The 18,533-nt window shown below is 35.7% G+C and overlaps 1 protein-coding gene across 4 annotated transcripts in view; it reads right to left on the reverse strand.

The window, feature by feature from the left end:
• The window catches only part of PHF14 (PHD finger protein 14), a gene marked incomplete at its 5' end in the record, with an annotated part of 160,378 nt that overhangs the window by 42,296 nt on the left and 99,549 nt on the right, over positions 1–18,533 (reverse strand). For all 4 annotated transcript variants that reach the window (XM_084211205.1, XM_084211203.1, XM_084211202.1 and 1 more), the window contains one exon: positions 12,038–12,155. In XM_084211205.1, coding sequence (XP_084067331.1) covers positions 12,038–12,155 — 118 coding nt within the window. The remainder of the gene's footprint in view (positions 1–12,037; positions 12,156–18,533) is intronic.

Raw genomic sequence — 18,533 nt, forward strand, 5'->3', positions numbered from 1 at the left:
TGCTAGTCACTAGAATAATGAAAGAAAATTTCCATTTAATTTTATACTAGTAAACAGAGATACATACTCTTATTAATTAAAGTAGCCAGCTGAAACACTAGGATATTTTATGCTGGCACACTGAGCTGCACTGACAACGGATGTTTACTAAAAAAGGGAATGAACAGCCCAGTTGACACAGTTTAAGATGTGACATTAATCAGCCATCTTTTGCTGAGCTCATAGGAATTGAAAGGTTACAACTACTACTGCAGCTTTAAAATACCCTCATAAAGGCCTGGAAATTCCTCATTCCTCTCTAATTAAGAACAGTGCAAATGATACATGGAATGATGAGGCTAAATTCACACAAAATGTCAACTTGACTGCCTCATTCCTAGAAGCATATTTATATTTTCCCTGCGGTGTTTTTTTTCTAGAGATTTCTCCTACTGGACAAAAATCCTTTTTTTTTCTCATCTGTTCTAGAAAACATACAGCAAGTCCCTTACTCTTAAATATGGTTTCTTATTACTGTAGATCAGATGCTTTCAGTTAAAAGCATACAGTGCTTATACAACTGGACCAATGATGAAATTTGATACTCTAGCAATATACATCTGTGTATTAATTTTTAAGCTTTTGATCTTGAGACAACTAATACAAGATTTTGACAAATTTTCTTATCAAAATAGGAATAAAACAGCTCTTTTAATAGATGAAACTGAAACACAAATATACCTTCAATACCAGGAAACTGTGGTGTGACAGGAGCAGCTCTTTAGAGCAAAGCAGTTGGTGTTGAGGACCAGCCAGATGCAGAACACATATTTCAAAGATACAGCTAGTTTGGGAATGAAGACAGCATGCCCATTAGCAGTCAGAATACGTCCTAGGCTCTAGTGCCCCTTGACACAAACTCACTTTGCACACTTCTAAAACCACTCCATAATATGAAACAAAGCAGAGCCACTGGTGGCAACTGGGTAATTCTTTTCAAAAATACATTTCTGACCTTAACCAAAATAAAATCCATCAAAATCAGCATACCAGAATGTAGGACCATTTAAGCTAGTAATAGGATTTTCCAAAATAACAGGGTATTTTAAATTCCAGCTTTATTCAGAGTACAGCAGTGGAATCCTGGATCATCAACAGTCCCTCTTCCTCCTCCTGAGATTCACTGGAAGCTCTCTGGGGTTTAAGAACTGTCCCCACTTCTTTCCATTTTAATTTTTCCCAAATTAAAAGAGAAAACATAAGAGAGACAGACATATTTTATGCCTTATTTTCAGACAATGGTTTGACTGCTGCCCTGAATTAACTGGTGAACACATTCCATATCATAGGGAATAACTCAGCACACTTCCCTCCTCCTCTTCTTAAGAGGGTTCAAAATAATATCCCCAAGGGAATGCCTAAACCATTTTACTGTTCTTTAGCTGAAGCAGGTTGTTTTGCATGGAGGGATGAGTCAGTGGGTAAAATGATTCAGTGTCTATTAGCCAGCATATCTATTGTATTCTGACTATTTTACCATTTTTATTTAAAGGAGCTTTTCAGTCCCTGTCTATGCTATACTCAGAAAGCACATGAACAATAACAAAAATTCAGTGAGAGAATTATTAACAGATTAATAGACTACAGCTCCCAAATCTCAATCTTTTTGTATTTTCTCATAATTACCTTAAAATGTTATGATTCTTGAAGTTAACATTACATGAAAACAAACAATTTAAAGACATTCCAGAAGTTTCTTACCACCAGCAAGTTACAAAACAAAGTATTTAGAGCATCACTGTGTTCTGCAAATCCTGTCTTGTGCAATACATTTAACTAAACAAGCAGTGGAAATATTATGCAGTAGGAGAATGTGGTAGGGTAAATGCATATTCATGTGATTCAAAATGTACTTGTAAATATTAGTACATCATACGTACCCTTATTTATTGCATTGGACTGGTTACAGATTTAATATTCATTATGTCAATGACTGTATCACTCTGCTGACACCCTTCTATTTCCAAAAATAAGTATGTGATGTGATTAACTCACTCCAAGTACACTTGTGGCTACCTTCCATAAATATGGAGTTATCTTGCTATTTTATCTTCTTTTTTGACACTTTTCTTTGGCTATTTATATCCCATCTGAAAGGATACCATCTGCCCTTCTGTCTTTATGAGATTAGTAGCTAGAAAAAAATTTGATATCTACAGATTCCAAGGTTTTCCACATATAAAATCTTTTGGTAATGTTTGTCACAGCTGAAATATACTTAAGACTTTTCAAACATGCACAAAGACGTTTCAAACCACTGAACCAGATAATAATTTTCAACGGTTACCGAGGCCACATTTACTAAAAAATCTAAGATAAACTTAATTGCTACTAGAATTTAACAATGCACTATACATTTTAAAGGTTTTGTGAAAATCTTTTCAAAAGCCATCTTAAAATTCCATGTAATAGTCGTGCATTTTCTTGGTAGAACTGATTGCAATGCTCTTGCAGTTATATTTCCACACAAGCTATCTGCTGAGCCAATTTTAAGAGGATGGAACTTTTCTGCCACAGAATGCTAAAATCCAAGTGATGAGACACTCCTTTGCAGAGAAAGTGGCTGACACAGCACAAATTGGCAATATCCAGCTGTCTTCTGGGAAATGTGATTAAATGTGGCTACCACTAAGAGAATTTCTGTGTGAGAATGGCAACTGAACCTCACTTCCACTATCTAACATGACGATGAAAAGCAAATCTTGACTGTACTAAAATCCATTACTTGCCTAGCACTTCATAAAATGGCACTTTTTTTGGTTTTTCCTCCCCACTTTTTCTCTCCTTGTTCAATATGATTAGATTTTGCCCAGGCAGCATTAGCAATTTATACTGATGAGTGGCACATTACTTACAGTGACATATATGGCTACATTTCTTTTAAAGACTTGAAAATAAAATCAACCTTGAGAGTAAACATGAGCACTTAATTGGGTAACTATGACAATGTGTTCAAATCTTATACAGAGACTAGCAATTAAAGATCTAATTCTTTTTCTGTCATATAGAATATGATTACAGGTGATGTGCTAAAATAATTTGCAGGGTAATAAAGCTGGACTACTGAGGAATTAAAAGATGTAATTCTTCTTTAATTACATACCTTCTAGTTCTATGTAAAACATAGGACAAGAAATCTATTTCTAGGTTAAGAAATTTATCTCAGAAATCTGGAAGAAACAGAACAGCCCTTTGCAACAATAGGGTGCAACAGGATGCCACCAGCCTCCAGACACACCTTTGCACATCAGGAGTCCCTGTTTCAGTTCTTGCAAAGCACACACCTTGCAATCTCCTATTGACTACTTAATTCTTGATGAATATTCAAATCAAACAAGATTACACACAATGGAAATGTGGGGTTTTTTTAATACTGCTCTCCTGGAAGCCTATCTCATCTAACCCAAGAATTTAATCAAGACCCAAAAGGTTTAAAAACTCAAGTCAGTTACAAGCTTTTTATTTATACTTTTTTCCCCCCAGACATTACCAAATTCAACACATTCTACTAACTAAATATAACAAACTAAATTTCCAAACTGATTATTAACTGAAAGTAGTGATGATCAATTACAATTTATTGCTAAATTTGTTTATGGCTCCACTGTCAGCATGAAGTCCCTAATTATCAATACCCAAAGAGCTCCTTTTTTTAGGAACTATAGAAGGAGGAAGAAAACTGGATTGACAAAGTAAATCTGAATGTACATCAGTGCTGTAAGCAATGATTCTTTGGAAGCTACCATGAAGCAACTGTGACACATATGTATCTTCCTTTTGTGACTTCACTTGAAAAGGAATGTAAAATGGAGAAAATTTGCATTAAAACCAGTATTTCCTGTCTTTTACATTTCAATATAGCATCTTCACTATGCAAAATTCATTGTCACAATGCTTGCCAATATTGTACATATCTATAAATCAAATTTCAAAAGCAAGAAAGACTACAGTTCTGTAGGGTGCAAGTAACCTTGTTTCTTTTGTCCTTCCTATACACTACTCTTTCAACCTTCTCACATTCTTTGAGAATATGCACAGGTGCATACCAAAGAGGATGTATAAAATCTTCCTGTTGTGGTATACTGCTCAGAGCTCAAAAACTGCTTTTGTTTTTTTATTCTCTCATGCTGCGTTAGCATAAAACCACATTTGGTGGCTTTATTTCAATCATGACACTAGCTGATTTCTGGATTTTTCCCAACTGCAGCTAGCTCCCAGCAGAGATTTCTTGCCACTCACTACTACAGCAAGAGGCCACGTAGGCTGTAATTTCATTTTGTCATGGCTTAGGGAGAGTAAGTCACGATTCAGCAGCAGAGCTATTACCCAGATAAACCATAACTGTAAGCAGATTTTGTTAGAGCATAACCTAAAGAAGGTACAGAGTAGCAGCAGTATTTTGAACAGCTGCCCATGAAGAGATTTTCCTTCCTTATCCACTACCTTAGAGTAAGTAATATTTATTATACATAAACTAGAGCTTTAGTCATTTAAATATTAGATTGTGTATGTTTTGATTACATGCATTAAAAATGTACAACCTCAATGCTGTTTATGATTTGTTTCCAGTATTATATTTATCAGGTACCTCTTAAATGTTCCACTGGCAAGTGGACTTGGCTATGTATTTTAACCAAAGCAATACTTAATGAACTACTTTGTTTCTAATTTCAGCCATCCAGTTTTTTACTTCAGTAACGTATTTTTCATCACAACAAAGCAAAATGATCAAGACAACTTTTGAAAAGTAGGACTACCTCAGTCATAATTTGATTTGTGTAATACAAAGCCTCATAAAAATAAATTTGCTTCCTTTTTGTATTGTGTTTGTGTGGCAAGGTTTTGGCAGCAGGGCGGGGAGCTGCAAGAGTGGCTTCTGTGAGAAGCTGTCAGAAGCTTCTCCTCCATCTGATGGAGCCAAGAGGGACCCACTGCTGGTCAAGACTGGGTCCATCAGCAACAGCAGCGATGCCTCAAGGATAATGTACTTAAGAAGCAGGAAAAACCTGCACAACAGCACCTGGAGAAAGGAGTGAGAAGAACAGCCTGAAGACACCAAAGTTAGTGCAGAAGGAGGGGCAGGAGGTGCTCCAGGTGCCAGAGCTGGATTCCTCTGCAGCCCACGGAGGGTCACAGGGATGCAGAGATCCACCCACGGCCATGGAGGAGCCCCAGGCCAGAGCAGGTAGATGCCAAAGAAGGCTGTGATCCTGGCCAGAGCAGGTGGATGCCAAAGAAGGCTGTGATCCTGTGGGAAGCCTGTGCTGGAGCAGGCTCCTGGGGGTCCCCATGGAGAGAGGAGCCCACTCTGGAGCAGGTGTGCTGGCAGGACTTAGGAGCCCACCGGAGCAGCATGACTCTGAAGGACTGGACCCTGGGGACAGGGACACAAAACTGGATGGAGCAGCTTGTGAAGAACTACTCTCACACTAAGACAAAAAACATTGTGCAAAGTTTCAGCTTTGAAGAAAACTCTATATTGCTGGGTTGTTTATGAAAAAGAGTAAATGAAGGTAAGCAGCAAGGGATTTTTTCCTTCTTCTGAATAACAAAAAATAGGGGGAAGAAAACAAACTTGTAAACAACAAAAAAATTTGGACCCAGTGCCATTAAAATGGCTCTTTTCTTTTTCTTTTCTTTTTTTTTTAACAAAAAAGTATAATTTAAAACTGTAGTGCATGTTTAAATCTCAATTTTCTAAGGACATACCACAGGGAAAAGAGACTCTTAGCAGGTTTATTTCAACTGTTGGGTTTTTTTGTCAAAGTTTAACGAAAAAAAAATATTTATTTCACTTCGCACTCTTAATTGGCAATTTATTTTTACATTACTTTTTTGATCTATTCCAGTGTTATCTTTCAGAATCAGAAATTTGGTTTTGCATTTGAAACAACAATAATACATTTTTAAAAATAGCCCTATATTCCAATTTCTTAATTCCTTAAAAATCTGGCTGGTATTAGTTTTGCTATCATCTTTTAAAGAGACTTTTTCAGACTGTTTTTTCATGTGAAAGACAGTGCTATATTGTATTATTCCTTTTCTGGTACTTTTTTTAAAATACAGTTAAGCTGCACCCAAAAAGTACAAGCACTAGAAGCCCATGATGAGGATCTGGCGTTCAGCACCAGGAAATATTTGAACTGGTAAAATTGATTTTGATGCAGAGAAGAATCAAAATACTAAAAATAAGCATCTGTTCCACAAATACTTTCCAGTGCTTAACCATTTTTTTCTTTTCTTTTTTTTTTTCATTAAAACCTAAGCCTCCCACCTAGACTATGGGAATCTTCTGCCAACTAAGTGCATCTGAGTTTTTGGATTAATTTGGGGATTTACTACCAACTAACTTATTCACTATTCATAAATCAAGTCCCAATTTAAGTTAATTTCAAGGCTGATTATTTTTGGAGCATTTTATGGTATAAATTATTCATTACATAGATGTATTGTACTTGCTTGCCAGAAAATAACAGAGGCTGTGCCAACTCATTTTTTTTAAATATGATACCTGGGAAGCAAATATTAAAACACATTTGTCAATACTTCAGCCAGGTGAACACATTGCAATACACTAAAATTTCACTCTTTTTTTTACTATCTTGGTAGTGAAACCCATTTCTGTGCTAAGTTCTTAAACAGGCCGTTAGTGGTGTAAGGACTTGCTAAATCTTCATATGGCCTTACAGATTTGGTTTATTTTCTCTTGCTCAATTTAAAGGAAATCACTCCAGTGACAATGTTTTAGTGTCCTCACAAACCTAGGAAGACAACAATGACTTCAAAATAACCAAATATTATCTAGTTGCTATATTAAAAAACATCCTTCTACGTCACACAAGAAACCAAAATGTTACTTAAACTCTCCTCAAGAAACTTTAAAATATATAAATAAACACAAAAGTCTAACTCTATCATTCTTTATGACCATATCATAACATAGATCATAATATTCACACCTGTGGAAGAAAAATACAGTTAGCAAATTCTACTATGTAATTTTTCTGTAAACTACCTTAAAATACTCCTAACTTCTGGCTGAAAAATGTTGCATAGAAACTGAACATTTTTTTCCCATTATATTATGTTCTGCTTGAAACAGCAAACAGATTTATTAGGAGTATTCTTTTATCATTTTTCAGCTGCAGTGCTGGATTCCATGATGGCAGTACATTTGCTTCTATGTTCCGTCCTCAAAAGAAGGTGCAACAATCTCTGTGATTTAAGGTGACGAAAGGATGGCCATCCTTTGTCAGAATATGTAACTGGAGCAAGTCTGAATTAATTCAAAAGACCTGCATAGATTTTTTTTTCATATTTTTTAAAATGTAATTTAGATATAACTATGTAAAATTGCGTTGTAATGAATGATAAAATAAGCACATGTAAAACATATTTAGGGCATGATTAAGCACTATATTACTACTGCATGCCAATCTCATCTGTTACATTCAAATAGGGTTTTCTTGTGCATACATACACACTATCTCCCACTTCAGCTCAGAGATTTCACCATTTTTACACGTTGGGCCAAGGATCCACCTTGGGCAAGAGTAAACGAGGAGGAAAAAATTACCAAATATTTGAAAATGTTAATTTTGCCTAGCACTCACAGCAGCCCTGAGGTGAGACAAAGATAAAATTCAATTTGTTGGTAACAACTCAACTACTTCAAACATAAGGTCAAACTCCTTTTTTTCCGCACTTCTGAAATCTTTGCTTCAGTTCTCATGCCTGGCAAACCTTAAAGACAGACTTTCTCCTAATTCTCAACCCAAATTAATCCCTTTTAGTGACCCCCAAGAGCTAAATCAGAAAAGACAGGGATTTTATGAAAGAAAATTAAAAAATCATAGCATGAAGTGATTAAAGGCTGCAAAGTCACACACAGCCAAAAAACCACTTAGAGCCCTGCATGCCACCTCAACTTCGGTATTTCCTAAATTTTGGGAGGTTAACATAAGGTCTTTGGGTTGTTTAATTTTTAACACACTTGTGTAAAACTACATGTGTGAGGAAATGCTTCCCACATTTGGAGAAAAGTCATAGTGAAAAAGATAAAATTCCAGAAACCATAATGTGATTGTCACCTGCACAATGCAGGAGGAGATCAGACACTTCTGCACTCCTCACAGACTTTCTTAATCACCAACTTTGTTTTTGAATAGAATAAAATTCCATGGACTACAGGAATTGAATTGTGCAGTCTTTCTTTTCATTGGATCAAATAGAAAAGTTTGAAATGCATTTTACATATTAAAAATTCTTTTAAACTTAAAATATTATTTCAAACATTTAATAATGTAATATTACAGTGTCCAAATACATTTGCATATTCACTGTGTGAAAGCCAAATATACCCAAAGAAATGCTTCTATCTGGATAATAAGCAAAATCATCCATGATTTCTTTTGAACACAAAATGTGTAGAAAAATATATTACTTGCAAGGGTTGGTGTGTTGTGTATTTGCAGTTCCAGAAAATATTTCCTGAGGGGTTTAGATGAGAATTCCGTGCTGACATGTATACTGACAATTTATTTCCACTGAAAAAATGCAGTACAGTAAAGAAATGAAATAAAAGGAAACAAAACAGAAATCTAGAGATGAGGCAGCTGATCCTGCAGCACTCAAATAATGACCTGACACAAACAGCCTGCAGTGTTTTGCAAAACAGATAACATGCAAAGATGAGCAGATAGAAACCTAACTGGCATGGTCAGTGTAACCACCATGATAATATGTTTAAACTCCTTACTGCCTTGCTCCTTGCTAAAGTTTAAAATTGAAGGAAATACTTCAAACAGTATTTTTTCACTGGAAGGCAATAGAAAGAGGCCCACATCTAATAATAAGGAGACCTCACAGTAAGATCTTGTTGTACATAATTGAAAAAATGGTCAGGCCACATTTATTCCTACCAAATATTACCGTGTCAGGATCTTGAATTATTTGGTTTACGTTCTAGTTATCTTTCTTAAACTCAACTAGAACATGGTGAAACAAGTGTCTATATTAAGCCTGAATACCACTAATAAAGAATATCAGGAAAATATGATTTATAGTGCTGTTTGGCAGTCATGAAAGTGCACTGTAATCCCTTTGCAGGGTGAATGGACAGTGTTATAGAAATGGAGACCTTATAAGTTTATTTCAGCTTTCATGTGATGTAACAAAATCTACAGTGTTTTTGAGATGAGAGAGCTTGTCAGACCTTAGTAGTGAGCATCACCCATTCCAAAGAAGTGACAGCAAGTATTAGCAGCAGAGAAGCTGTTGCCCTCATGCCCTACAGCAAAGTCACTGTCTGTCTATTATTTGACAGGCAGGGTAATATGGGAATATGCCATGCTGGTGGAAAAACTGACACAATTGCTGGAGAGTCCTGCAACTAGGAAGAGCAAAATGGAAGCAGCATGTCCAATGTCTGTGTTAAATAACAATTTAAATCACATGTTTATTACTGCTAAATTACATGCCTTGTACTGCTCACACCTGCAAGTGCTTGGCAAAATCTGAAAATAAAATAGCATTATTTGCTGTCAGCACAATGCAACTTTTCCTGAACATCTAAAATTGAATTTCATAATTAGAAGTAAAAACTAACAGCCATTATAAGCTCAGCACTATGACCTCTCTTGTCATTGAAACAGTGTCATTTACCTACCAATTCTTTTCAAGGCCCTATAGTGCTACTGAAGATATATTGTTGGGGAATTTTAAAACACGTATTATAAGTGATTTAAACTGGACCAAAACAGATTAACAAAGTCAAAAGAATGAGAACTAAACAATTGTCTCCTTGGCCAAAGCAGAAAATTCAATCCCATTTTGCTGCTATAATCTATACTAGTAACTTCCCTGTGACACATCAAAAATTGGATGCAGTGAGTGACTGAGAGACTGAAATCATCAGTAGCTCAGGCTTGCAATGCATCCACAGGGCAGGCAGAGTGCAGGAAATGACCCAACTTTCTCTACACTTCTTTACTTCTGAGCTTCAAGCACATATTTGAGAGAACACCCCCTCTGAGGAGGGCTAGAAAAAGCCTTATCATATCAGCTCCTCCTGGCTGTGAAAAATCACAGATATACAATACACAATCCTAAAGCCATGCAGAACAAAGAATTTGAAAATTATGAAGTACAAGACAATGTCCTAGTCCTTTAAAAAATAGGTTCACATTATGGCTGAAAAGAGTTTAATTTGATACCATATTTTTTAAATTTATTACACTGCATAGTATAAAACAGAAAACAGCTACCAAAAAAAGGCTTTGGGGAACATATAGGCAATACAGCTTTATCAGATTTATTTCCCTGCACAGCTTTCTAGAAAAGCTACATGAAAGTGACTAAACAAAACCACAAGGAGTCCCCATAAGACAATTTTTTCAGTATCTTTCATATTCATCACATATTCACTCAAATGCAATTCCACTTGCCTGTACTTGAAAGTGCAAGAGACTTTATTTAGATTTACTCATTAAAAATGTTTATGAATGAAAATCAGACACAAGAACATTTTTAAAATTTGTAATAATCACTGATTAGCACAAAATGTATAATCATTCTCCTGAAAAATTTTGGTTACTCTTTAAAACATTCTATTTTTCAATACACCTTAAAATTAACACACACCTTGCAAGAAGTGAAGTCCACCATAATTAATTTACCTCATGAAGTAGCTAAAAAATTGTACCTGGATACACGATGTACTATTTGCCAGAAAAACACAACTAGAAATTACAAACCCTCGGGTTTTTCTGTTTACTTGCAAGTCAAGAATACAAGAGACACAAGATTTTAACTCATGTTATCAGGACCCCATTTTAGTTAAAGCAGGTGACAGAAATTCAATAACAGTTTTAATTCACTCTTGGAATGTCTCTTGCATGTAAGTGGTATTCAAGAAAGATTGCTTGATGTCCAAACTGTAGTGGACAGCTAATTTCCTGCGTCTGTCTCCCTACCTCCTTCCAAAAGAACAATTTGATTAATCCCCCAGGAGGAAACTGAATAACATATTTTTGCACTTGGAAAGGGACACTAGCAAGCCAAAAAAATGATACCACTCCCTGAACATTCTATATGTGCCAATTTAAAAGTAAATGCATGACAGAGTTTAAGTATCCAAGTATGCTGACAAGTAACATATGAGAACATCTCATCACAGCTGTGTCCCTGTGTATCCAAATACTGAGGCACTTGCTAGGGAAAAGATTCTGTGAAATACAAAGAGGCAGCAACATAAAAAATCATGAAGACTTTTGGAATACTCTTGTTTTTACACTGAGGTATCAGATGCATTTATACACTTATCAGATGTATAAATATAGAATAAATTGGAAAGTGTTTCTTCAGAGATTATAGTGATGACAGAAAAGAATGCCAGTGCTAAAGAAGCTTCTGTGCAGAAAAACAAAGAATCAAAATCTTTAGGTTTTGAAAAGTCAGTACCATAAAAGAATACTATTGCTTTCAGTATTATTAAAGAGCTAATCCATGTCAAAAATCTAGTTTTACAATGTTATATTTGAACATGGCATTCCAATCAATATAAGGTATTGATAACAACCTTCCTATGAATTTTCAGTGAAAGAAAGAGATTTAGTAATTCAAATCACCTTCCTTTGTTTAGAGTATCATGCTTTTTTCTGTCCTTAGAGGTTTGCATTCTGTAGTACTCCTGAAATACTTTTTCGTGTCAATATTACCAATGCTGATACAGTATCTGTACTCACACCTTTCTCACAGAGAGCACATCAAAAACAAGCATTTGACTAGCATAGTAAAATTTTCTTTACTGATTAAGAAGATTTGAATTTTGCCTACGATCTGGGTGTTTTAATACTTATTTTGAAGAGATCAGAAATCTTTATTTTATGACCTTCTACCAGAACAAACCTTTACACAGCATTTCATAAAAAACTCCATACACTAACTAAAACTCTGAAAACCAGAATACTTCAACTATTTTTAGGGTGCATTAACTTACTTTGGAGGATGTAGAGTCACATTCCTGACAAATCCATCCATAGCCAGTCTGTTTAGGAGACTTTTTCAAGGGAGGGTCTAGACAGCCAAAATGGTAGCAAAGCCTGCATTCATCACACCTGCAAGAGAAAAACAAAATACATATTTATATTAAATGGTACTTCTGTACTATTTTAGATTGAGCTTCCCTGCAATTCTCAGCAGAAGATTTCCTGATCCATTATCATAATAAAGAAAATCTATTTTCTATCAGGGGTAATTTTAAACAGCCACTTCAAGTAGGTTCTGCTTAATCTGGAATATCCTGATGCAGACACTCATATATCACCTTTGTCATCATCTTATATAAATGACAACATTTCAAAGACTTGCAAATTAATGAAAAAAAATTGCTTACATTTTTAGATAATTCAGTGTCATTCACTGCCCTTTTTTCCCCAGAAATTTTAACTTTTTTAGACAATGACAATATTTATTTTTCATAGTTTTAAGACACTGTTTTGCACACGCTGTTTTCAAGAAAAGCTTTGTGAAAAATTCACCCACATATTAAATAACTCAAGTATAATTTACAGCGATGAATTACATTTTTTTACACCAAGACTATGTGATTGATAAACAAATGTGCAAAATATTTTCTCATTCACACTGAATTTTCTGGAAAGGGCATTAATTTAAAAGGATTTCATTGTGATCTTTCACTTATAAAAGTGCTTTGTGTACACACAACAAATTTATGTTCTTCTTTAATAAACCTTTCATTTGTGTTTTGCACAATGCATAGTCCACACAAAAAGCTCAAAACATAAAGCTACTGTTAACCTACTTTTAATGTAGCACAAATAGAAAAAATGCTAGAGTAGAACAAGTGTTTCATGAAGGGACTTTTAAATCAGAATAATAGTAGGCTCAAAATGAGAAAGAGATTTTTTCAAAGCAAATTATTGAGGTTCTCATATACCCTACTGAATTTCTCTTTATTTGCATATCCCCCTGTATTCCTTTGTATGAAAAGGAAAGCTTTTTTCAAATTTACTTTGCAACAGTTTCTTCATTACACAGTCTTCAACTCTGAATTAAAGCCAATATAAATGATGGAAAAATAGGAAAGAGCATATGCTTAAAAATCAAAATTTTAAAAGAAATCCCCCCCACTCTCTTTCTCTGCTTTCCTGGCCACTCAATTTTTCCTCTAGGGTATGTGCAAACACAAAAATGTCCAAAAATTGCAGTAATAGCATGGCACAGGCATCATCAGATCAAAGACAGAGGGACGGAACATTCTGTTTCTCAACAGAACAGAGCGGGCATCACAGGAGGAGGATTCAACTGACAGCACACACTGCTGCATGAACAGAACAAAATGCTCACGTGACTGCTCCCAGGATTAGTCTCCCAATAAAAACAAGTAACTGTTTTCAATTATGATTGCTTAACTTCAGCGAACACTCTGTCCTCGCTGCCAAGGCTGGGCTTGCTAGCAGTCACAGGTAACACATGAGCACTGGTAAGGGTATGGCACATACTGTTTCCTCCCAAATACAAATTAAAACCAACAATCTGACTATCCACAGGATTCAACACTGGACTGACATGGTTTTGATAATTTTTTGAAAATGAGATATACCATATTGCAATATATATCCTTAGGATTGCTTAGCAGTGACTCAGTCTAACTCCACACAAAGCAAATACCTAAAATAGAAAACCACCCTCAGTTTTTAAAGACAGAAGAGTTTTCATGTTGAAATATATTACTTAAAATCAGGAATACATGTAGTTTTATTTCCTGTGAAAGATGTATTAAAATATTAAAAAGGCTGAGAATGGGAGATGGGATAGGTCACACTCCTAAATCCCAACAGTGTATGTGACCTTCAGCAAAAGATTAAGCCTCCTCTGAGTCTCAATGTTCTCATCTGTAAAGGAGTACACTTTTACTAACCTATTTCTATATCTGGAATCTTATGCATGTAAGGGCTTGCACTTGAGCAGTGCTTACCAGAAGTCCCTTCATGTAAACTTAAGGATCCTCCTAAGTAAATGAAAAATAAAGAAACATACTATTTCTGACTTAGAGTATTTTTAGAGTTTAATCCTAAAATCTACATATGATTTAAACAGCATCAACTTAGAGATTTTTTTTTTTTTAAACGAAGTAATTGCTTTATATGTTTTTATGTGCAAAAGAAAACATTTCCTCTTTAAAATCACTCTTTGGCATCTCTTACATTTTTCCATTTTTTACCTAGAATGTGGTACTTCCTGACTGCATTTTCAGCCATGTCTCCTCAGAGTATGCTGAGGGAGTTTGCAAAATGGGGTTGAAATAATCACAACATTGTGAAATTAAACATGGATCTCGAGGCACCATTCTAAAGTGCAATGTTTTTAATATTTATTGTCATCAATTTTTATCACTTCAGAGTGTTTAGTTTGGTAGAAGAAAATTTAAATTTTCCTAGAATGAGTTAAAAATATCCACATTAAAGTTTTCAGATACTAATAACTTCTCATCTGCACAGCTGAGGAAGTGCAAATGAGTATTTTCAGTTATCAAAACATAAAAAGCTGTATGGTGATAAAAGTGTAAGTATACCAAATAGTTTTAAATGCTTGCTTCCTACTGCTTTTCACTGGAATATGAATTCTGTACTGGGAAACAGAAATTCACTGATTTCAAGTTCCCAGAGCATGATGCTGGAAAAATGGATGAATACCACTGTACCTTGGTTAAAGATGATGCTCTAGCTGTCTGGCAATCATTGTCTGCTGAGACTGACTGGGGACAAAATGTGAAGCTCACACACCACAATGAAAAAAAAAAAATTGGCATCCTTAATTCCTAATTCCAAAAGCAAACGTTGCACCTAAGTTAAAATGGCAATAATAAAACAAGATTAATCTCTCAAGTGTATTCTATTAGCTGTGTTCTTTTGTCTAGCAACAGAAAAATGATAGAAATCCCAGTGTTGCATTCAGAAAATGAGAAAGCGACACAAAACACAGTGTACTTTTGACTTAGTTATAGAGGGTCACAAAAGATGTCATGCTGCCAGTCTCACAGCCTGTCAGTAAATGAACTCACAGACTCATCACATTCCGGGCACTTACAAACCAAAGGAGTCATGTGGCACCATCATTTACAAGAATCATCCTCCCATCCTGAAGATGGCTTAATAGGACAAACAAAACTGTTGGGATGGGCAGGGGGGAAAGGGAAAGAAGCCACTTCCTCCATATGACAGGCTGTTGAAATTTTTATCCTTGTGCATTCAAGGTCACATATTCAAACTTAAACTAGCAAATATTTTATCTTGCTGCTATTTGTGGATAAAGCCATTAAGTGGTGGGCCAGCTTCAGTGGCCTGGTTAGCTGCTGTACTGAAAACCCTGTGGAAATAAAAGCAGAGCTCCACACAAAGACAAGCTAACCTAACCTCCTAAATTACCTCTAGCTGACAGGTAATTGCTTACTATCACTGTTACAACAAGCCCAAAATTACTTTATGCATCAAAATTAAAACTCACAGTGTTCCTCATTCCAGCAATTAATGAGGATAGATACATGCCCACTAAATACGGAGAAAATGGAGTGTGAAGAAGAAAGGTGAATTCTGAAGTAGTTATGATTTAAAAAAATTTTAAAACCTCCAAACAAACAATTTTTACTTATAGAAATATAGAATGGTCAGCTGCATCTTCACAGCAAGAAAGCTTGATTAGGCATTTCCATACCTGAAATGCTTTTGCTTTGTTCTTTAATAGAGTGATCTCCATCTGCTCTTGCCCTTGGATTGTTTTTATTAGTTTTTTTAGCAGTACAGCTGGCTGTGCTCAAGCCCTATCGTGTTCATAATTAACTAATTATGCTCTAATCAATAGCGCAGATACTGATTTTACAATGTAAATGAGATAAATGAGATAATGGCTGGGGTCAATCTCATTTTATTTACAAAGCTCAGCACACACATCCAATTTCATTACATTGCATCTACCTGCACAGGAGGGAGTCTTATCAGTTGGCCTGCAGAAGTCTTCCTGCAAGCACTGGGGGAAAAGACCTGTGCTTTTACAGAGGAGTAGTGAATGCAAAACCCGCCCGTCACTGGCACATTTGTAAGTCACTGGTTAATAGCATCCAAAACCACAAAGAGCTGATTCAGCCTGAGCGAGGAAACCTATTTTGCATTCACGAGACAGCATCACCCATCTATAGCTGTAAAAGTAATTACCTACATGTCCCCGAAACACAACATTAATAAGCTAATCTTTAAATACAACTTTCCAAATATGCTTCAGAGACTACAGAAAAATCTCACTTATGTACGCATCATTGCACACCGCCTGCAGTGTCGTGCCAAGAGGTACCATGGTGAACAAAATACAAAATTGCAAGATATATACACTGCTCCCGATTTGTCACAACAGCTTGGAAAGATTTACTTTAATAGAAAAAAAAAAGATATAAAACATTGATACATATCTCACCATTAAAAGTAGAGAATTTGTCATATAAGCCTTACTCTGACAAAGTAAGAATTAGTCAGAAAAAAATTAGAAGGAAGCTAATCCAGAATTTTAAACTCAAAGGGAACTGCAGTGGGATGCGTGTACACGCACCCACTGCTGAAGGCATATCACAGAATGGCTACTCCAGCACCTGTGTAGATTTAACTACTGATAAGCATCATCCTTTGCTGGCTTGTTTTGGACCCCATTTCTGACTAAAGGCTCTTAGCACCTTAGGGAGAGACATCTGAGGAGCAGAGGTTTCTTCTCAGACACTGATCTCTCTCTCCTTTAATCCCTCAGTGTCCAAGTGCTGAGTCACTCTGGAACTGCAAACAGATGTAGACAGGATTTAGGGTTCATTTTAAATTGCAGCACATTCTTGATTTCAGATGAGCAACTTAAAACCAGGCATGACAGTGTAAGTCACTGTCAACACTTGGTTTCCTATTAGCAGCTGTATGATATACAATAGAAAGGAGCACATAAGTATTCCCAAAAATCCAGAGTAAACCAATGTACCTCAAGTGAATTCAAACACAAGAAACAAAACAAATTATTTCAGACTGGAGCAGCTGAGGAGTGCTCCTGTAACCCCTTACTGCAACCAGAGCACAGGAGCGATAAATTCTGGATGGCAGGAATGAACACTGTGTGGTTGGTTGCAGCAGCAACTCTTACATGTCACATCAACAAGTCACTTTCCTGTGCCCTTATTTAAACAGTAAAATTCAAGATCTAATGGTGAAATAAATGTATCGTCCTCTATTTAGTGCAGTTACTAATGCTGTCCAAAAAGTACATTTAAAAAGTACATTTATTCTAGTTACTGAGGGAGGAGTTCAAATCTGTAGCATTTTTTCATTATAGAATATAAGGATAACACTCATCTTTTGTTTCTGACATTTCTTGAAACAAAGTGAAAATAAGCAAAGGTATGACTTTGCATCTTTCTCTACCATTCTACACCAAAACTCTTCAATTCTGCCCACTTAATTCCAAAACAAATTACTTTCAATTTGCTGTGATACGTCACAGTCAAGCACAAAACAGAAGTGACACAGCACTATATTTAGACTCTGAAAATATAAGACCTAGATTCTTACCTACTCCTTTGTTTTTAGACAAAAAATTGACAAAAATAATAATACTCTATTAGGTATAAATCAGAAAAAGTTGGTTCTCCTCTTCCTGACTGCTATACTTTTCCCCTTGCCTATAAATGGCCTAACAACTAGAAGTCAGGGGTCATCTTGCAGTTTCTGATCTACAGAACAGTTTTAAGAAGTCTTCTCACAAAGGCCAATAAAGCTTTAGGTGACTATCACCAGGATTGTGACACATTTCTGCACTAAAATTCTTATGTGACTGTATATGCATAAATGGTTGATTAGAAGACCAGGATATAGCCCAAGTACATCCCTTCACACAGGTACACAGGTACTTGTTATTCTGAAAGCTACTCAAGTACACAAGTACTTGTTATCCTGAAAGGCTCTCTATCTATCTCCATGGATGCTAAAAGTTCACCCACATTAAACTGTAAGGAACTTCACCAATTTCAAAGTTAGATCTAACTTTGCAGTCAGGCATGCATTGAGTGGGTGGCTGTAACAGATGTCCTTCAGAGACTTCTGCAACCTACATCTTTCTGGATTCTAATATTTTCACAATTTTCATAATTTTGATTTAGGTAAATGAAATACTCTTTTCTGGGAAGGATAATGCTATGGTGTTACACTAAGTAATAAAGTCCCTTTTTAATTTTCATTATGCCAGGTACAATGCAAGTACACAAAAGGAGATCTCTTATTTACATAGTTTATAATGGGAGATGACAGAGTAGACTATCACTCTCTTCTAGCATGCCTGGAAGAGAGAGGCCGTGGCTATTGCTGAAAGGTGAGAGATTATACCAGAGGAGGAATGATTATTGCATTTTGTTTTTTATATCTACCTACTGCTGATGAAGCCCATGTATGGCA

Source organism: Fringilla coelebs (assembly GCF_963513975.1).
Source record: "Fringilla coelebs genome assembly, chromosome: 1".
NCBI lineage: Eukaryota > Metazoa > Chordata > Aves > Passeriformes > Fringillidae > Fringilla > Fringilla coelebs.